At 33.6% G+C, this 22,690-nt stretch overlaps 1 protein-coding gene across 2 annotated transcripts in view; it reads left to right on the top strand.

Annotated features, from left to right (window-relative positions):
- The window catches only part of BRINP3 (BMP/retinoic acid inducible neural specific 3), a 430,978-nt gene that overhangs the window by 11,360 nt on the left and 396,928 nt on the right, over positions 1-22,690 (top strand). The window contains exon 2 of one of the 2 annotated variants that reach the window (XM_036867990.1): positions 8,626-8,911. In XM_036867990.1, coding sequence (XP_036723885.1) covers positions 8,676-8,911 — 236 coding nt within the window. In that variant the 5' untranslated portion in view covers positions 8,626-8,675. Of the gene's footprint in view, positions 1-8,625; positions 8,912-22,690 lie in introns of those variants that run through there. The other variant, XM_036868000.1, reaches the window with a different exon arrangement.

The following is a 22,690-nucleotide window of genomic DNA, read 5'->3' as shown; positions in this document are numbered from 1 at the left end:
CTGATCGTGAGTATACTTTTTAGCCCAATAAATAACACACACAAGCTGAAAACCTTAGTTTTCTGATTTTTTTAGTTTATAGTACATGTCTCAAAAGATATTAAACTGAATTACATTTAGTTGATTAAAATATAATCTTTATTGAAAACATTAAATTATATGGAGCAGATATGCTTTGAAAACCCATAATATGAAAACCTATATGATGAAAACTCATAATATGTAGTTACTCAGATCCCTTGCTTATAATAGCCTGAGATAAAATTATTCCATTTTATTTTTTTATTTAATTTTTTTATAAGAGCTTTTTTTTAAATTTTTATTTCTTTTTAGTTTGTTTGTTTATTTATTTATTTATTTATTTATTTATGGCTGCGTCGGGTCTTCGTTTCTGTGCGAGGGCTTTCTTTAGTTGCGGCGAGCAGGGGCCACTCTTCATTGCGGTGCGCGGGCCTCTCGCTGTCGCGGCCTCTCTTGTTGCGGAGCACGGGCTCCAGACGCGCAGGCTCAGTAGTTGTGGCGCACGGGCCTAGGTTGCTCCGCGGCATGTGGGATCTTCCCAGACCAGGGCTCGAACCCGTGTCGCCTGCATTGGCAGGCAGATTCTCAACCACTGCACCACCAGGGAATCCCTCCCATTTTAATTTTAATTTTATTTTCTATTTTTATTATTTATATTGTCCATTTTAAAATTTTATTTTGTTCAAAAGCATTTCAGTAAGTGGCAACAAAAATCCTAATGAATACTCTTCAATATGCAATTAGTTCTAATTAGGCTGTAGTGTGGTGTAACACAGAGAGCTTGGTTTTCAGTTTTACTTCAAGAGAAATGCCATTGAAAGCTTGCTCTGCTGCATGTTTATTCACCTTGAACCTCAGTCTTCTAAATAAGCAAATGGTGATAATAACATATACCACACTGTGTAGCTTGGAGGTAAAATAAGGAAATATTGGTAAAATGCTTGGCATATCAAACGAACTCAATAAATGTTTATTTTGTTGTGAAGGAAATAAGTATAGCATGTCATTTTCATCATCACTGTCTTCCCCCCACCCCTCCACCTCCACCCTATAGGGTTTGGAGGGGCTTCAGTTAAAGTTATCCCTAGAATATGACCTTCCAAAGGGGGAGGGGCAAGCCATTCAACTGTTGTTTCTATATTATTATTCTTTAAATTCAACAGTTGCAATAGTATGTAACACACTGTACTTGTTAATGAGAAGAGGATTTGTGTTTGACTTTCGCCGTGAACTCTCATTCATTTTGTCTATCTTTTGAAACCATGAATAATGGAACATAAATGAAAAGATTCCTAGTTTTCCACAATTGTGTGTGAGATCATGATAATACCTTATATTTTTACCTAAAGCTAGTACAGTAATTAATAATGATGCTTTCATATCCTTGTTCTTAACAATTTTTGAAGGTTAAAAAAGCAAAGTCCTTTGCTTTGATACTACTTGAACATGTCATTTATGATTATGATTTGGACAAAGAAACCATGACCTCAGAACTCCATTTCTCTCTTTTCTCAGCTATCAAAACCTTTGCCATCCTGAAGCATAGCTCAGATGCAAACTCCTTCGTAAAACATTCGTTTTTATTTCCACATCGAAGAAGTTTTCTTAATCTTGCCATCCATATCACATTAATTACAACTCAATTTAGTACTTAATTAATCATCATTTATTCATTCACTCAAACAATACTTATTAAGCAACTTTATTTCAGGCACTTTGCTAATTGTACTCAGCTGTCATTAAAATAGGAATGATTATTGTCCTCCTAAAACAAAGTTTATTTGGAGGCAGGGGAGATATGCAGGTAAATAGATAAAATATACAGATAAATATGCAGTGTAAATGTGCTATAATAGAAGAAGTAATGGCTTCATAAACTATGACCAGTCAACCTGGAAGGGACACAGAGGCTTTGTGGAGGAAGTCACAACCTAGGCTCAAGTTCAAAGATAGGGTAGGGTTAGGCAGGTGAAGGGATCCAAGTAGAAATCATGGTTCAGGTGCAGTAAACTGCATAAGCAAAGATGCAGAGGATAGGGAGAAAGTGAGGTAAATTTGTGGAATACAGCTATGACTGAAACAGAGTTGATGTTTAGTTGATAATGGTGCTGGCATACACACGGCGGGGGATATGGATGAAGAGTTAAACAAGGGAAGACAATTTTATAAATTTTCTTAGAGTTTGGATGTTATCCAGAGAGCAAAAGCATAATTATATAAGTGGGGTAAAACTGCTGTACGTTCACATTTATCTTTTTTAGTAAGATAACTTATGCAGTTAAAAGAACAGATTGGAGGGAGTCACAGGGGTGATAGGATGACCAATTATGAAACTATTGTAGGAATTCAGTGAAGAGGCAACCGTGCGAGTGCTGGGGGTACAAAATGACCCAGTCAAGTAAAGTGGGTATGGAAGAAAGTGATAGATTTGATTCATAGTGTTACGTGAAGGGGGGACCCCGTCCACGGCCCAAGAGTGGGCTCTTGTCTAACACTCGGAAATGAATTCTCCAAGGAGGCACACATGCTGACAAAGCAAGAGACCTGATTGGGAAGGGGCGTCCTAGCAGACAGCAGGAGTGTAAGAGAACCCAGAAAGACTGCTCTGCCACGTGGCTCGCAGTCTCGGGTTTTATGGTGGTGGGGTTAGTTTCCGGGTTGTCTCTGGCCAATCATTCTGACTCAGGGTCCTTCTGGGTGGCGCGCGCATCTCTCAGCCTAGAGGGATTCCAGGGCAAAGGATTCTGGGAGCTTGGAAGAACACATCGTCTCCTCCCTCCTTTTAGGCCCTCCAGAGAATTCTTCCAGGTTAGTTTTATCTGACATACTGTGAGCTGGCGTCTCCTCCCTCCTTTCAGCCCCTCCTGAATTCTCCCAGTTAGTTTTCAGCGGCGCATTGGGACCTCCTGTTGCAAGACAGCTCAGGCCAGCGGTTATCAGTGTGCTTGGCGGAGGCTGGCGGTTTCGGTCAGTGGTTCCCTCACAGCAGGAGGAAGAACGCCTAGAACTTGGGACTTGGAAGGCAGAGGAAAGTAGGATTTGGGTTTAAAGATTTGAGTGAATGGAAGTATCATTTTTTAAAAATATAAATTTATTTATTTATTTATTTTTGGCTGTGTTGGGTCTTCGTTTCTGTGCGAGGGCTTTCTCTAGTTGCGGAGAGCGGGGGCCACTCTTCATCGCGGTGCGCGGGCCTCTCACTGTCGCGGCCTCTCTTGTTGCGGAGCACAGGCTCCAGACGCGCAGGCGCAGTAGTTGTGGCTCACGGGCTTAGTTGCTCCGCGGCATGTGGGATCTTCCCAGACCAGGGCTCGAACCCGTGTTCCCTGCATTGGCGGGCAGATTCCTAACCACTGCGCCACCAAGGAAGCTCGGAAGTATCATTTTTAAGATAAGGGACCAGAAAAAGAAACAAATGGAAGATTGTTGATTTTCAGTTGACAGAGGTATTGGTTTTTGACAGAGGGGACCATAGGCAGTGTGTCCCACCTTACACAGGGCCTTCCTCAGTTAATTCTAAATTTCTGAGGACAGAAGTGGTATTTTTAGTGATACCTGTGGTTTACCTCCATCTCAAAACATATCAGAGTATTTTGCACGTTGTAAAAATCAATAAGATTTACTCTTTTATGCTTGTTTTCTATATTAAATAGGAATATAAACAATGAATAACTGTGGAAAAGCTATTAAAAATTTACAGTTAAAATATATTTTAACTTTTCCATCATTCATTTACTTATACAATGTTATATTTAACAGTTATTTACTTCAGAGCTAGCATTTATTTCAATATATAATAAAATAATTACCATATATTATGTAATATATGATAATATAATATGTTATATATTTGAATAGAATTTGGGACCATTTTATACAATATACTTATTTTATGATAATAAAATGATTCTAATATTTATACTTAATAGAATAATATATTACATTTAATTATTTGGAAGAATGTGGCTTTTAAATGAATACAATCACTTTGGGAATTGGAGGCTTTATTTTGATGATTCAAAGTTTTATATTTACAAATTTTAATATTAGTGATTATGAATGTTAAGGAGCTATTTTATAGAGCAGTGCAGTAGTTGCTGAAATCGAGAAATTTAGAGAATGGGTATATGACCTTGGCAAATCAGTCAGTTTTCCTTAGATTTTGTTCTAAGGAACTGAGAGAGAGAGAAAGAGAGATACTGACTAGAATATGTGGTAACATATAAACAATTGGAGAATCTAGTTGAAGGATATATGTGTGTACTGTACTAGTCTCTTAGCTCTTCTGTGGGTTTTACATTTTTCAAAATAAAAAAAAAAATATATTTGACACAATTACTTATGAAACTTCTTTGCATTTGCAAGGTCCCAAGTGGATTTTATTCCCTAAGAAAATACTTTAGACATGTTAGCAATAAAAATCAGTCCAGGGCTTCCCTGGTGGCGCAGTGGTTGAGAATCTGCCTGCCAATGCAGTGGACACGGGTTCGAGCCCTGGTCTGGGAAGATCCCACATGCCGTGGAGCAACTGGGCCCGTGAGCCACAATTACTGAGCCTGCGCGTCTGGAGCCTGTGCTCCGCAACGAGAGAGGCCGCGATAGTGAGAGGCCCGCGCACCGCGATGAAGAGTGGCCCCCACTCGCCACAACTAGAGAAAGCCCTCACAGAAACGAAGACCCAACACAGTCAAAAATAAATAAATTAAAAAAAAAAAAATCAGTCCAAATGCAGACATAAAAGAAGAAATCATACAGCATGCAATGTTAATTATTTAACAAAAAGGAATCATTAGCATTGAAATACCAACTAGATATTGGATAATGAAATAATGTGGTCTAAATGATGAGCCTCCGTGATGTGACACACAATTCTAAAGGATAGTAAGTCTATATCAGTGATTCATAGTCTTCTTTTTACCTTTATAGTTTCAGGTATACTAGAAATTCAGTTTCAATATGATAGGACATATTTTATTTTATAAATTTCAGTAGTTTATGAATTTCAAATACACATGGTATGTCAGTATTTTAGATAAAAGTAGTGCACTACCAGCCTGGAATAGGATTACAGAGAGCTAGTGAGGAAGAATAATTATATACTAGAGTATATATGTATTATAATATTATGTGTATTTATGATGTATTTTATGTATTAGTGTATATTACTATATATGTAACATCTTCTTGGTGTGTTTTCTTCTGTACAGATTCTCAAGGCCATTGGGTATTTGCAAGTAATGTTGTATGAGTTGATAATGTTCTCACTAAATTTTATTTTATGAGAAAAAATTTGTTATGAGTAGGCCATATACTAAATATGTATTTTTAAACAGTAAGATAATTCACTATTTTTACTTCCTTTTAGTTTATGAAAAGAAAAACTTGATCAATACCACTTTTTAACATGAACTCAAGTTTTTTAACGTTTTGTTGTTTTTTGATCTTCAATCTCTTTTATTCTTCATAAAATACACCCTTACATGTTCTGGAAAATATTGTGCATTGACATTGTTATTTCCTTAGTTGTTCACTTAGGCACTTATCCAAGAATAGTAAATTCAAGATCATTGTGCATTATCCCTGCACTCCAGGGAGTGGAATTGATGAATTCACTTACTTAATCATTTTCACTTTCTTTCATTGTACCTCATGATTTCTTTTCCTAGCAATACTTCTGAGTTTAGCTGTTTACTTCAGTAGTGACCTCCAAATGTCCTCAAAGGAATTCTACTCATTACTTTTGTCATTGGTAATCTATATCATAAAGTTATCATATTATAAAGGCCATTCAGTAATAATTTTAAAATTCGTACTTATATACAAAGGTGATTCAAATGTGCATTTACTTGCTTTTGTGACAAACTAGGCTAATGAAGTCCTTTTGTTCCTGAATATTGAGCCTAATGGCCACTTGTCCTAAGGATCTTTGGAAGCCTAAATACATAAATATGTTAATGTATTTTAACACTACGTTTCTTCCTGTTTTGTACCTCTTCAAAGTTATTTCTCAAAGAAGGCTTCGGTAGAACTGTTGGGTATCATAGTTTGGTTTATTGTACATCCCTTTAAAAAGACCTTATAATATAATGATTTCAATAAATCCCCCAAATTAATTTAAACTTGAACAGGATTGTTATTCCCATGTGCTAATAAACTGTTCTTTCAGAAAAACTCATTTCTGAACATAAGTGGGAACATGTATCCATATCAGAAGTTGAAGAAACAGAAATAATTAAAACCTAACACTAACATTTTTAGGTAGTTCCCCTGTACACAATTTAGGAAAATCTTTCCATTTTCTTATATGTTAATATTAGGGAATATGAGGACCATGAAACATCTTCAACATATTTGGTAAAGAAAATAATAAAAGCAGTTGTTCTGGGTAATTATATATTGAAAAATTACAGAATTTTAAAATAGGACCTTCAGTGTCATCTAGGTCAATCATATCCTACTTTCACAACATGCTGTGCCTTAACAAAGTCATGTACTTCACCACAAAGAGTAGGGTTTAATTTGATGGTATATAATTACATGATTTCCTATAAGTATGAAATATGCTTTGAAACACTCCTAATGTCCTTACATGCTATAGGTGCTATTCTACATGCTTTACGTAAGTATAACTTTTTGGTAACAATGATTAAATTGCTAGCTTGAATATATTTGATCAGCAGAATAAAAATGTGTGTTTCACAAAGATAAGAAATATTTATTAGCCATTGGGGGATTATACCATACCATCACACATAATAATAATTCTTAGTTTATGAATGAAAATGATATATACTGTTTTTAAGGTAAATGGTATTGCTTCCACATAAGAAAAACAATATGTAAAAAAATCTATTTTCTTCATCAGAACTGGAAGTTATGATCTGAATCATTTGACAGTGCTATATTTATACAAATAATTGATGGGGATACAGGATCTTTTAACTCCTACTCCAAAGTATTTTTATTATATGATATTGTCCTTTCTTATGATAAATCATTGTTAAAACATCTTCACTTGTAAGATGTCCTATGTTGCTTACAGACGAGGGCATATTTTAATCATCACATTTTAAAATCACCACGTAAACAACTCATATGATTGGGGCAAATCAGATCGTATGTGGGTATTGAACCTTTTAATTGTGTAGAGGGTAAGACTGAATCTAATGACCTAGGTCAGCCATATTGTATCACTGTTTTGAGATAGTTTTTAGTGGCAAAATTGCTGTATACCTCTCATATTGAAATAGTTCAGGATTAAATTGTGAATTATAGGGTTATAACTAACAGAAAATTAAAATTATCAATCGCCATAACCAAACACCAGAGACAAATGGCAACTGTCATAGTTAAAATATTTTACTTAATACTGTGCATTTTGATGGCTTCCTAAAGAGATTTTGCTGACCCAAAATGCTCACAACCAAACTTTCTTGCTAGTCAGAATTTATATAATGCATGGTTCTATGTGTTATAAATAATAATTCTGCAAAAGTTTGGTGAGATGGAAAGTAAAATTGAAATTCAAATATTTGTAGAGTATTTTGCATAGCATATAAACTGCATCAGTTGCTTTGTGTAAGGTCATTTATACTATACCACATTGGGATGACACCTCTTTGTTACTTTGGTTTTGAATGCCTATAAAATTAATGTATGTGTTTTCATAGTTTATGTATAATCTATATTGTTTTAGTTTGTGTACGTATATGAATTTTGTAGGTATGCCTATTTATCTTATGAATAAGACACAGATGTCCATTTAAATCTTTTAAATGTCCTAGAAATAATTTAATTATGATTCTGTTTAAATAATCAAGGAAGTTTGTCCCTAATATAGGGACAAATAGAATAATGAAAAAATAGCATAGAATAATGGAAAATAGAATAATGGAAATAGAACAGAATAATGGAAAAAATAACTGAGCAAAAATGCATACCTCCACTCCCACCCACCCCCACATCCATCCATCCACCCATCTAAATATATTGCTAGAAATAGATAAATGATAGAGGCATAGGTACACACACACACACACACACACACACACACACACACTTATTTATTTATTTGTTTATGTATTCTTAGACCCACAGTTTCATTCCATCTTAGTTTATCTATGTTATGGAAATAACTACCTGAGTAATTTTAATCCATTTTAAAGCCTTTTTCTAATAAGTAAAGTAAACAATAAAATACATGTATTAAAATTTATAACACAATTTATTAAGTAAACATATTCAATATTTCTTTTGAAAGTGTCCAGTGTTATAAAACATTTAAGCTGAAAAAATAATTATGAGTCGACACTTCTGATAGTTGTTGCTCAGTGGGCTTTAATGATCCACTGTATGATGCTGTCCTGACAAGGCTTGCTGTAACTCAGTGACTTATTTTCCAATAAATACAAAAAGAACCAAAGTATGAAAGATACACAGCTCTGACAAAAAGAAATCATTTCAGTTTACTTATTAATCATTTTGCTATTATCTGATTTAAAACACTGATATTAGATTTTTAAAAAAGGATTTGCCACTTCAGTACCTTAATTGCTAGAAAAGAATCTTCCAGGGGCTAACTAATTGCCTGTGTGTTTTGTCTAGGTGTTGAGGGAAAGCTAAGAGAATGAAGGCTCTAAGTCCCCAGTGGAAGCATGATATGGCGGAGCAGAGCTGGTGCTGAATTGTTCTCTCTGATGGCTCTATGGGAGTGGATAGCACTGAGTCTTCATTGCTGGGTTTTAGCAGTTGCTGCTGTTTCGGATCAGCATGCCACAAGCCCCTTCGACTGGCTCCTGTCTGATAAGGGACCCTTCCATCGTTCACAGGAATACACAGATTTTGTGGACAGAAGCCGGCAGGGATTTAGCACAAGATACAAGATATACAGGTATGAAGCAAAGGGAAAGCAATTACAGAGATATCTTCCTTGAAGGTGGTGGATAACTAAGTTGCTCTAAGGGAAGTTTCGGGTGGGAAAGGGTTATTATCAGAAGGGTTATTATTGACCGTTCACATGGTAATGTTTTCTGGTTATTTAAAAGTATTTCTTGTAGATGTAACTTCTTATGGAAAAACTGGATAATGGTGACCACAAGTGCAGAACTCCCAAATTCTTGACTGCTAAACTGCCGTAAAGCAAGTTTCAGTTAACTCTGAGGCTGAGTTTATCATTTTAAATACTCAAAATTTTAAAAGGAAATTTCTTGAATGGCCTTTCCTTTCTACCTTGTATCAGGGTTTGTTACCTTTTTTTAGCTTAAGTGGAAATGGTGTCTTCTACTAGTCACTGAGAAGTTGAGTCACCTCATCCTTTTTTACCTACAAGGTAATTGCACATTCAGAAGCTGGAGAAAATGGCCAGGGAATACAAAGGAGATGCAGATAAATAGGGGATGCGGTAGCAAAGGCCAAGAAAAAGGAGGAGGCTGAGATATATGGCCTTTAACTTCTACGGTTATTCTGTTTGAATCTAAATAAGTTACAGAAAAGGAGTCATACTCCACCCAAGCCTAGTGAATCCATTAAATAGAGGGGTATACAAGTGGTTGCCTGAATGGATTAGATTGCCTTGATCTATGCCATAAAGAATGTTTTATGAAGGTTTTCATTTTGGTTTGTTTCTTCATGATAGAAATGTACAATTCCCAGTGATTGGTTTAGATGTATGCAGAAACAAAACTTAGTTTTGTATTTGTGCCTGTATCTATGTAGATCCTGTTATATAAATATTTTGTTTTATATGTGCACCAGAGGGCACTGTGCTTCTGGTCTGTATGCCGTCTTTTATAAAGCATTGTGAGAAATGTATAAATCCTGTCAGCCGTGCATATTTACAGAAGAGACTGAGGGATACTGAACACGTTCCATAAAGCATCACACAATTATTGCTCTGTGTGTGTGTGTGTGTGTGTGTGTGTTTAAATAAGAAATCCTTTAGTCCAGGTAGTCAGAGCCTGGTCACAAGTCTACAAAAAAGACATTCTACTTTTTTAAATGAAATGACAAATACTAAAGATTTCTTTCTGACATGCAGCAGGAAACAGTCAATATATTATGATTCCAGCTGTATTCAGTTTTACATGTGTTTGTGGGTTTAGCCAGCTTTCTTTCACAAATTGAGTGAAGCTACTTGAATTTCAGACTGTGCGAATGTCTTCTATTTCAGCATTCTTCAAGAGGATTTTTAACAGTCTGTCAAACAGACTGATGCCAGAGCATGTCTCCATGATCTATGGGCATCTCTGTTGGGAGGTCTGAGACGTTGTCTTGTGTGTGATTGTTGTGGTTCGGCTTATCGGTTGATCAGCTATGAGTTGCAAACATGGCTTGACATGTGTTTAGAGGTTCTAAGCTGAATGAAAGAGGCATTTTTTGGATCACCACAGTGGAAGGTAATGAAAAATAATGCCTTGGGATTTGTTTGCAAGGCTCATGCATTCCCTGTAGTTTTCATGGGACTCTATTCTTAAACATCTTCTGTAACCCTCTACTCCTCATCCTTCCTATGTCTTTACCTTTGTGGCTTGAATAAACGTGGATGGAAATTGTTTATTTATAAACAATGGAGTAAGATGTCCCTGTCCTCCTGCCTGGACCAGACTACAACTTATATAACCTTTGAAACATTGGCTAATGATGCTATGATCACTGATGGTTGCTATAAAATGGGCAATATAATATACTCATGAGGACTCTTTTGCCTTGGCACTGTGAGATATTTCATCTGTCCCACTAGTATTTCTCCAAATTTCAGAGAATGCTATCCACTTATCCATTTGATATAATGGATCGGAGTTCTTCCTGGTGAAGCTGACCTTATTTTTGAGATATTAGAACATCCCAAATCCAAGGATTAGAAAAGCTTCCTGGTTTTTGGCTTTATTTTTTTACTTTTGTTTTTAATATTTGTCTTAAAAATAATTATTAGAAACTTTATGTTTCACAAATGTTTACTCTAGTTATATAATTGGTGAATATCTAAGACATATAGATGAAAAATTAGTATTTTTCCATATTAAGCACTAGATTTATTATTTTAAAAGACCACATAATTTTGAAAAGTGATCAGCCAAATTCTACTAGTGCTTATTATTACTGTCATAAGCTGCTTTATGCTAGGTATTGCGTTGACATAATTTCTGAAATTCTTTAGTTACGAATGTAGAACATATTAAGCCTGTTAAAATAATTAGGTCAAATTTCTTTCAGTTGTCTGTTTTCATTTTATCTTCTTCTTCAGTAACATATTTTTCTTTTCACTTCAAATACAGAACAGCAAGATCATAACAACTGAACATTACTAGAATCATAGTCAGGGCTTAAAGAAAAAAAGTACCACTTTTTCTTGATAGGCTGCATTTTTGTCAACTGTCAAAGCTTATGTTTTAAATTGAAGTGTGTTATAAAGTATTTTTAGGTTTTATTCTGAAGCTACATTATGACATAAGAGGTGATTATTTTATAAGCAGATCATTGAATTGAAGGCCTAGAATGACCTTGCTAACACTTAAATTTTTATTTGGTTAAATACTAAAAGTTGGATTTTCTGCTATCTTTTAACTAAAGATTGATAATGGAACTTAGGGTAGGCATTTTAAGTAAGTGTTCTCACTCTTAGAAAGTGGGCTATGCCTAGCGAAATTGTGCCCCATTTGAAGCATAGAATAGGAGCACACTTGGCCCCTTAATAAGCTGGAGCCTTGTGACTACAGTTATTATGTTCTCGAAACACCCTCAGACAGTATGCCTACCAGCAAATGCATAATTTTTTCCAGGCCGCAGAAATCCTCATTCTTTTAATAAGTTCTGGAGTTCTGGATGAGGGACACCCTTTTAGTAATCCAGACACCATTATCTTGAACCACAGATATGAATTCTAAGGTCAGATGGGTGGTGATTTTTATTCCCATAAAAGAGACATTTCACATATGTAAATCTTCAGATACGCTGCTAGAAAATAAAAGTCTTTTTTTTTTTTGGCCTAACTTCTACCATTCTTTGCCTAACCACATGTGCAAGTGAATTATGGGGGAAATGATGATGCTTTTCTTACAACTTTTTAAAATAATATTAAGATATGTCATATTACTACCACTTAGCTTGCTTCTTCAATTTTTCAAAGCAAAATTTGAGTGAGAATAGGAAAAAATTGAAGTAAACACGATGCCTCATGGGTCTTCCTGGTAATGTTCCCTGAGAAAAATTTTATTTAAAGAAAGACTTGGAAAGGATAAGCCAACCTATAAAAAAATAAGTGTATGGACACTTCATGACAGGGGTTTAATGAAATAGTGTGTGGGGAAGAGGCGGGAGCTTTTGAGTAAATGGTTCTGGAATTTGGGTAGCCATATGAGAAAAACAGAAGTGAGATCTCTTTCCAGTACCATATACACAAATCTGCTTTATATGGAATAAGGATCTAAATAAGAAAGGCAAAAATATTAAGTTTCTAGAAGAAAACAGAGGAAAACACTTTCAGATATGTAAGGATTTCTTAGAATACAAGGTGTTAAACAACCAAAAACACCTGATCAGTTCAGGTATGTTAACATTAACGGGAGTGCAGCCACCAGCAGTATCCTGGATAAATCTCCCAAGCAGAATGTAAAGTGAAAGAAGCACAACAGGAAAACTTTGCACATAGTATGATTCTATTATATGAGGTTCACAAAACAGATACAACTAATTTACACTGTTTAGATATGCATAACTGAAGACGGTTGGTAAAACCTTAAAAAACAAAAAAGCAAGGAAATTACTATAATAAAAAATCATGATAGCAGTTATCTCCAAGAGGAAAGGAGAAGGATGGGATTTTTAGGGGAGAACATGAGGGATTTCTAAAATAATGACAATACTCAATTTCTTAAACTGGATAGTTGTTACACGGGTATTAATTAGACCCTAAATATTTTAGACAATTGTTCGTATGGATTTTATATTTCATAAAATAAAATATTTAAAAAGTAAATGAATATTGTGTCAGCTTTGAATTGAAAAACTGGAGTCCTCAAATTAAGTATATTAATTAATCCCTTTGAATTATTCTCCAGTTCAATATTTACTATTAAAGTTTATGAAGCCCTTTTATACTCCATAGAAATGTTCAATACGTGAGTAAGATATGCCCCAATACAAAATTATATTTTGGTATATATACATACATTCTTATACAAAAGTAAAATTTTTGCTTGTTGTTGTTTACAAAGACCTTCCATTTTTTCATATGTGATTTTAACTCTAGTCTTTTATTGATGGTATTATTATATCAATTTCAAAAAGTTAACATTCAGAGATTTTAAATAGCATGTCTATAAACAGCAAATGTTAAAAAATAATTAAAACCCATATTTTAAAATTTAAATTCAATAATCATCTTACCACAATTAAAAGAAACAAAAACAAAAGCCCCCATAGATAACTGACTACATCTTTGGAATTAAATCTTCTGATATATAAAAACAAATCTATTGGACAGCTCGCGTTTCTTTCTATGTTCACATATATTAATCAGTTTTGCTTAGTAAATATATCCTTGATCTAATCTACATCCTTTGTTGTTGACAGAGATCTAATAAAACTGTGTTAGATTGTTACAGTCAAGGCTCCTGGTGAATCAGACCTCTCTATCTCAGCAACCTTGTGTATTCCCTCCATTATTGGCTTTGGGCTTGGCCTTCTCTTGTCAATGTGACATCAGCAAATATGATGCAAGTAGAAGCTTATAAAAGTGCTTGTGCACTGGGTTTGCCCTGAATCTGATCTGAAACCACCCTGTGAAGTTCAGTCTGGACCAGTAGAGCAGGAGAGGCCACATGGAGCAGAGAGGAACTAGGCCAGTTGATGTCCTTTGGACCTGATAGCCACCAGACAGAAACAATCACCGGATGAGTAAGTGAGGCCATCTTATGATAGTCAACCCAGCTGAACTGGTAGAAAATAGAAACCACATTAGTGACCCTAGACATACTGGAAGAACCAAACAGCTGAGCCCAGTACTGCTCATTCATTCACAGAATCATTAATAAACAGACACAAAATCTTGCTCTAAGCCTCTAAGTTTTGGGAAGGTTTTCTGTGTACTGCATATAATTGATACAAGTATTTTTCATCAGGAATATAAATTGGGCAGGTATTTATTAATGATATAAATAATGTGAAATGGTAATTATATCATTTATGAAGAGCTTTAAGAATGTATACAATTTTTTCTAAACTTACAGTGCTGTGTATGCATTGTATCTGAATAAAACTGGAAGAAAAAAAAAAGAACATGGAAATAAAACTACAGAGAAGATTAAAAAAAAAGAATGTATACAATTTTTTAAATAAAAAAAGAAGGGGATTCTGGTTTAAAATGTCTTCTAAATAGCAATTCCTTACAGAATCACTTCAAATTTCCTACTAAAATAGTATGAATCCATGGCGGTAAGGGGGACTAAAAACTCACAACAACACAATCACTATGGTTGGTATTCAACTTTCTGCCAGAATATGAGAGGCATTTCAGTGGTTATAAGAATCAATGATTAGTAAACATATTTTAATGCTTAAGATAGAGCAAGCCTAATAGTTTTGACAAAGGTGACACTTACCTTAAATACAGGTGGGAACTACATCATTACCATCAGCTACCTACTCGAAATCCAGAGTTGTCACCTAATAGAAACTATGCAGCCCTCTCTCTACTGCTTTGTGATGTAACCAAAGTATAAATAATCATCTTTCTTTCCCACTACATTTGGTGATGGCAGTTCCCAAGAATAGTGTGGTAGGTAGAGATTTTGCCAGATAAATATGTCCTATGCAATATTTGGGGCATACTTATACTAAAAAATAAAAATTAAATTCTAATAAATAAGAATTTAAAAAATTTAAATTCTAATTTAACTGGTTGCCATATATTTTATTTGCAAAATCTGGCCACTCTAGGAGGAAATAAGTGATTACTGACATTGATGATTATGTATCAGTGACAAGGACTCTCAGAAGTAAATTTGGAACAGGAAAGGAAAGAGCCCAGAATGCAGTAAATAGAGTTTCTCATGCACTTTTTTGTTTAGACTGTCAGAGAAATTAATGTCCCTGTAAATCCTGCCTTAGATGAAGACAGCCACACATTGACATTTAAGCCCCAACCTCTACACTTCAGTGCACTTTCCAGCAAACCAAAGAGTGAGTGAGAAAAAGTGACACACACACTCTGTCTCTTAGCAGATCTTGGTATTGATAATCTCTCTATTCCACATGATATAAATAAAATATAATACAGTAATAGCACCTTTGGGCTTGCAGTGCATAACTGTGTGTCCGTCACACTGTAGGGAGGTTATCCTCACTGAAGGAAGAAAGAAACAAATAAAAAATGGCAGAACAAAAGAAATATAGATTTATCATAAAGATTCGGTGGAAGAAATCGCCACTTTATGCTCCTTCCCCGCCATTACACACATACACAAGCATATACACACATGCACGCTTGGTCTTATCAATAGGTTGTAAGAAACTATGACATCTACAAAACAGAAAAGATGGTAAGGAAAGAATACTTTGAAAATAAAAAGGAATTGTGTCGCGTAAGGTAATACTGCAAATAAATTAAATTTACCAACAGGAATAAAATCCACATTAAAAACCATGACACACAGAGTTAAGTGTAAAAACTGCAAATATGGTTATGAAGTTGCATGGAAATGTTAAAATACAATTCTTGGAAGAGACAGTATTTAACATGAAAGATAGTGATTAAGTTTAAATCATTTGGGTTTATAAGCTCAGACGATATAAATAAATATCTAGAAGAAGGGCCATGTTAAAGATTGAGTATAATCTTTGAAACATTTAAGTGGAGAGTTAAAATTTATATTTATTTAAATCCTGAAAATAGGAACTGGAAAAAATAAGTTTAAATGTTATTGCAAACCTTAAGGATAAAAACAGGTAGATATAAAAAGCAGCATTATATCTTAAATTTCCCTGCTACATATGAAAACAAACATACAAAAATTTAAAGATTAAATAAAGATTATTTATTAAAGATTAAATAAGATTAAATAAAAATGATAAACATAACTTAAAACAAGGTGACTGCAGAAAAGTATATGTTAATGTTAATAATATGTTAATAAGTTAATGTAATGATTGTAAATATTTCAAGCTCTGAAAATAACTATTGTAATTGGATTAAAACATTTACTTAAATATGCTACTTATAACAAAGTCACCTAAAACAAAATTACACCTAGGAGAAAAGGCCATAAAATGTAAAAAGATGATCAATTATCTTAAAATCCATATAATACTACCTAATGAATAGTATATTATACTAGATCTTCTAAAAGCAATTGAAAAAAATATAACTGTAACATGAGATTTTAATTTACCATTCTTATTCTGCATGGATAAAATAGACCATAAAAAAAGTAGTGTAGGGGTGGGGAAAGGCAGATAATTTGAGTATTGAATTTAGTACAATTGTACCAAATTTTGTACTAAACATGTATACTTCTTAAGAACATACATGGGATGCTTATAAAAAAACTTTAAACACAATATATCCCTACATTTTAGGGGTGTTGAAATGTAACCACATAGCCTTAAAATGAATTATTCAGAATGTAAATTTAAAGCAATTAATTCAACTATTGGCTCATAAAATTGCAAATTCAAAAATATTTAATGTCATTAAATATGATTTATTTTCAAAGATATTGAATATTATGAAAAATTCTTTCCTATTCTTTCAATTACAAAGTTAAATAAAACATACAAAAACCCCAAAAGTTAAAAACAGAAAGTAGGGTTCACGATTTTTCCCATGATCTTAATTTTTTAGTGTATAAACATGCAGGATATAAAGATTACAAGTAAATGTTTCCAATGTATCACTGGTTGGAAAGTTTTATAGATTTTTCCTTACATTTTCTATAATGAGTATGTGGAGTTCATATGATCAGGCAACATACTAAATGTCATTAAAATATTAAGATGAGACATACGTTACTTGAAAAACCACTTCCAAATAATTAACAGTAAAATTATGAGAATTTACCAGGATTATTTAAATAAAAGTTTTTAAAGATGAAGTATATTCTCTCTTTGAGCGTTAATACCTAGTTTAAAAATAATTGTAATAAAACAGCTTTATATCACAAGTAAGAACTATAAAATGAGTCAGTAGTGTTCTATGGAACATATATATAGTGTAGACTAAGAAAAGGGTAAAGATGGAACTAAATACTGTGCTTTCATTATGTGGTTGTGCTTTCACATGTCGTTTAATTTTCCAGACAACCCTCATATAAAAATTCCCAATTTACAGATTAACAAAATAAAAACATAAACCTGTTGCCCTTTTGTTTACCCCTCCTATCCCTGAATATCTGTCCTTAAACTTATGATATTGCTCTAAAATCACCTGTTGACTCCTCTGAACTATGAATGCCTTGGAGGCAGGACCTTTCTGCTTCCTATTTTATATATAAAATTTTATATACCTTATTTTATTTCTATATTTTTATTTGTCTTTATATTCCTAGAGAGAGCAGTTGCTCAGTCATCAAAAGCGTCGGCTTTAGATTTGGGCTGCTTGGTTTCAAAGCCAGCGCTCATCCCATTGAAAATATCCTCTCTTGAATGTAAGCAAGGAGACACGAATTGTTTCTGTCTTTGTCACTAACCAACTGTGTTACCTCAGATTTAGAAATTAATTTCTCAGACCTCAGTATCCTCTTTTGTAAAATTAAGGGTGCTCTAGATCTCTAAAGATCTTTTGTGTTATAAACTTCAAAGCTTGTAAGCCCAAAAGCAAAATGGAAAATATCAGAACAAATACATGGCATGAAAACAAAAATCAACTCTTGTTAATTCTTCTATCTGCATTCTTCTGTCTTTTGTAAAAGTTACTTATAAATACTTTTAAAAAATAATATCTAAGAATGTCTCATATGACTGTGTTCACTTGTACTTAAACATAAATTTTGTAATAATTTCCCTTTTCTTCATGACTCCAGTTCTTTTCTATTTTGTATATGTTATTGAAGAGGCTATACAGAGAATAAAGCTATTTTTCCTAGTTGGTTGATTTTCCATAAATCCTTCCATTAGTCTGTTAGCACACTTCACAGTCAGTGATAAATTAAGGAGAGTATTCTAGGTAGTGATTTTATTAATAAATAACCTAAATTAATTGAATACATCTATTAAACAACTCTATTTACATCTCTAATTTTGAGATTAAACCATAAAATAAATTTAAATTTTTGTTACTTAATTCTAATTCATAATCAAATATGCATATGAATTCATACTTTATTCTTTAGTTGACATTGGAAAAATTTCAGTCAGGAATAAAATAGAAATATTAATTCAAGGCTTTAGGAATTATCGAATTTCAGGAAAGCTAGTTCTTAATGAGGATTGTATTATAATCTCATGATCATAAATAAAATACATGCTTTGTAACAATTAATAGAATTTATAAATAATAATATTTAGTCTAATAGTGCATTCATGTTTGTTTCTAATAAAATGAAAAAATGAACAGAACTCCTAGTTCACACAATTATTTACAAAAGAGGAAATAATTATGATTTTTTGGCATTCAGACAAATAAATTATTTGATTAATTCTCTCTCTAGTTTCATCTTACCAAGCATTCTGATACTTCACAGCCTTTATCTCTGTGGTCTTCTTACAAATTTAATTGCCAAAATTATCAGTGTTGTTTTCTTTTGCTATCATTGTTCTGAAGCATTTGAATTGCTAACATGCATTTTTTTTTTTTTTATTGAGCACTATTCCAAAAATGCAAAATTTTAAACTAGAGAAAAAAGCTGAGTAATATTAGTTTTTTTAGGGGTTTCCTTGGCTTTTTCCTTGAGTGTGTGTGTATTGTGTGTATTTAAAAGGACTGTTATGAAAAAAAAGTCATTTGCATTATATTTCTCATTGTAAGTAAGAAAAGGTCCTAAAAAGGCATTTATTATGTCTTCTCTGCTTTAATATAAAATAAAGTAATTGCTATTTAATTGCAATATTTTAAAAAAATTTCCAACTTTTAAAATATTAGTCATAAAATTAAGATTAGGTTATTATCTCTTTTATTTTAACAAGCATGTAATATGAATTACAGTAAAAGATTACTCACCTTCATATTATACCTTCCAAAGTTAAAGCTGAAATTTATACTGAATATTTATGGTTTTTAATAGAGTTTATTTATTCAATATCTATAATTAAATCATTCTTTTATGGAAGTAACAAGTTTTATTTTTTTGAAATTGCTTTTTCTATAAATTGCTTATTTTCCCCATTATTTTCGACTGGAATCATAATTCCATAATCTGCCTTAAGTTGTAAAAGTTATCCAGTGAAATTCATTTGGCCTAGAGAAGAGTTTTACATCAATTAATTAGTAATATTTATTAATGGAATTTGCCTCAGACTGAAGTGATATATGAAATACATAGATATTCAGCAAATGTTGGTTGAAAAAAATTACTCAGAGTGTTCATATAGTCTTAATTCCCATTTCATCTATTTCTCTAAATATTCCAGTAAAAAAAGGCAATGTAAAAAATGTACTATTTATTATATCAAAAAAACTTAATATTTATTTATAAACCATTTTAATTTAAGTGTAAAAGCTTATAACCTTGATTATAGGCACAGGAGACATTTTCATGCTCTTTGCTTACTATTAAACAATTATTAAAGCTTTTCTGAATGTTTTACCCATAGTCAAGAAACAGAGATTCCACAATATTTGGAAGTAGTTCACTTATGTAAAAGTTTATTGTGAAGCATCAGTACCTCAAAACCTCACTGTGTATGTTCCACAGACATATGATTACTTTTGTGTCTGTCTCTACTTTTTTTTAGTAATCTTCTCTTTTCCACATAGGTGCAGGCTCCGTGTTCTCTTCCTTTTTGACACAGTTGAAAAGAGGCAGAGAGAATGGCCTTGCCATTCATTTGCAAGTCCTTTTTCTAACAGACATTTCCTTGGCTGCTCACTTAAATAGATATTAGCAGCTCACTAATTAAACTACCTCCCTGTCAGCCTGAAATTAGCAAAGGCTTTGTTTGTCTGTGGCCTTGTGTGCTGTCCTATCTTAAAGACACTACTATTATCCCAAAGCAGAATAGAACATTAGATTTAAATAAACACACCCATTTAAAGTTATAAAGTATTTCCTCACAAAATGTAATCTTTCAAGGATTATCCATTGTATAAAAAGTGTTTTTTATAGTCATCACTAAATTCATTACACATAAGAATACTTTTTCACATTTATTATAAAAAACAAAGGGATAATAACTTTCTTTGCATTTATCTTTTCAGAAGATAGACTTTTAAACATAAAATCAAAGATTCGAACAATTAAAAATGCTCTTAATATTCATCTATTCAAGTTAATGATATTTAGCTCATACTGTATAATCTCCATCTATAATATTACTGTCAAGTGGTCATCAACCCTTTCTTTAAATGTTTCCAATGATTGAGAACTCACTCCATCCCAAGACAACTGAATCAGTGGATGAACACTTATGACTCTTGGGAATGCCTTCCTGGTGAAGAGCCAGAATTTGTGAGCTTGCATCTTCTAACTACTGTACCAAATCTACCTCTTCATCGTTTATTTACATCATAGTACCCAGGTGTGCTATTAATCTTTAGTTTTGCAGAAATCATACTGCTCTGTGTATGGCACAGTTTGACTCTCCTACTGCTGAGAGGACTGCGTGTGTGTCCACATCTCATTGAATGTAATATAAAAACATTTTGGCCCCATTTGACAGATCTATCAAGAATGTTCTGTTCTTGAACATTGTAATCCAACATCCGCTTGTATTTCAAATCTGCACATTTGAAAAGAATGTCTCGTATATATTCATTTGCATTAGTGATAAAAAATTATAGATGAATAAGAGTGAAAACAGAGTTCTCAACCACATCATGAGAAACCCTCCAACTCGATAAATTTCGGTTTTTGTAATGCTCAAAGCCCTTTATCAACAATTTCAAAATCCCAAAGTTCTGAAGATGAGCCTTTTTTCTCTTAGCACATTTGGTTTCAAAACCTGCCCTGCCCTGGACAGACGTGAGGCTATAGTTTTTATTTTTGTACTTAATGCAAATATTCATATGTTGCATTTTAGGGACAAAATGGATTGATGGGTTATGGGTTGATGGTTTAGACTCCACTGAGGATATAACATAAGGTATATATACCTTATGCTATATATACCTCATTTTCCCTCTAAAGTCTGAAAAACTCTGAACTCAGATACATTTGACCTCAAGGACTTCAGATAAAGCCCTGTGGCTCTGTATTAACTTCCAGGCTTTTCTCCAGCTTCCCTATTAGGATATTACTTTTGACCCTGTTAATAAAACACGAACAAGGCACAGTTGGATCCCACAGGGTGTGCTTTGTGGCCTCAGATGTGCTGGGCGGGGAAGGAGTAAGTGCGAGTCTAGATGGAGGGGCTGGGAGAGGGTGATCTGGGATGTGCTGAGTGTCTGGGGAGGCTCAGAGGACGGGGAATGGAGCCTGAGGTGCTGTTGCTGGCACCTCTCTTCCCAGAGGGAGCCTGATCTTGTGGGATATCAGGAGTTATGCCGGGCAGCAGAGGATTCCTGGGATGAGAACCACTTGGGTACCCCGGGTGCCAGAGGCCCCTGGTCCCAGACTCATCTGTAAGGAGCCTGGTTCACACCACTTATCAAACAAACCCCAATCCTCCTCCACACCTCCCCTATAACCCACAGATATTTTACAGAATACTGACTTATTTGTTGATCTGTTAGGTTAAAAATGCCATCTATGGAGGAAATTAAACAGATTTTTCTATTCTTCATTTTCTAACTTTTCAAACATGTATGAAATGCAATCTAGGACACTCCTTTTCCATTTTAAACATTGAAATTATATTTGCAGATCCTTATTTTTAGGTTGTGACCTTGTAATCCTTATACTCTATTGAAAAGTTTTTAAATCTGTTTTTTTCATTTGACCTTTAACTTAGAGTTAAACTACTTATTTTTGGGCATTATATTGATTTAATCCTGCTCATAGAATAGAGAGATAAAAGGAACGAAGAGTAGGATAGAAAATGAATTGGCATTATAGAACTAAGGTTTCAGGCCTGTATCTGTCATTTAGTTTTTGTGTAAACATATAAAATTGTATCACCCCTCCTTGTCTGTGAGTCCTCATCTAGTAAATGAGGATGACAGGAAATTCTGTAAGTTTATTTCTCACCATGAGATTCCATTGAAGCAAAGTCCTTGCTGTTGTCTTTTTGACAGAAGCTATTTCATAAATGTTAATGATCATGAAGGATTTTATCACTGCATATAGAAATTAAATGTTTGTAAATATGCCGTAGAACTGACTGCATAGTTTTTCTTTAGGATCAATATTTGAATTTGTTTTGAGCATAGTTTTGTGATTTAAAGACTTTTATTTAGTGAACATCGTGTCTGAACATAAAGATCTCAGATTTTTCTAGAATTTCTAAAGTTCATGTGTAATTTTTCAAGATAAATAATCTTAGTTGCTTCTAAAAGGAGAATGATATTGAAATAATCCAAGATACATGAATTAAAAACTTAAATCTGTTGGAAGGTAAAGAAATTTCCATTGTTGACCCTGCC

Source organism: Balaenoptera musculus, chromosome 1 (assembly GCF_009873245.2).
Source record: "Balaenoptera musculus isolate JJ_BM4_2016_0621 chromosome 1, mBalMus1.pri.v3, whole genome shotgun sequence".
NCBI lineage: Eukaryota > Metazoa > Chordata > Mammalia > Artiodactyla > Balaenopteridae > Balaenoptera > Balaenoptera musculus.
Note: the sequence above shows the minus strand (reverse complement) of the source record. Positions and strands in the feature narration are given on the sequence as shown.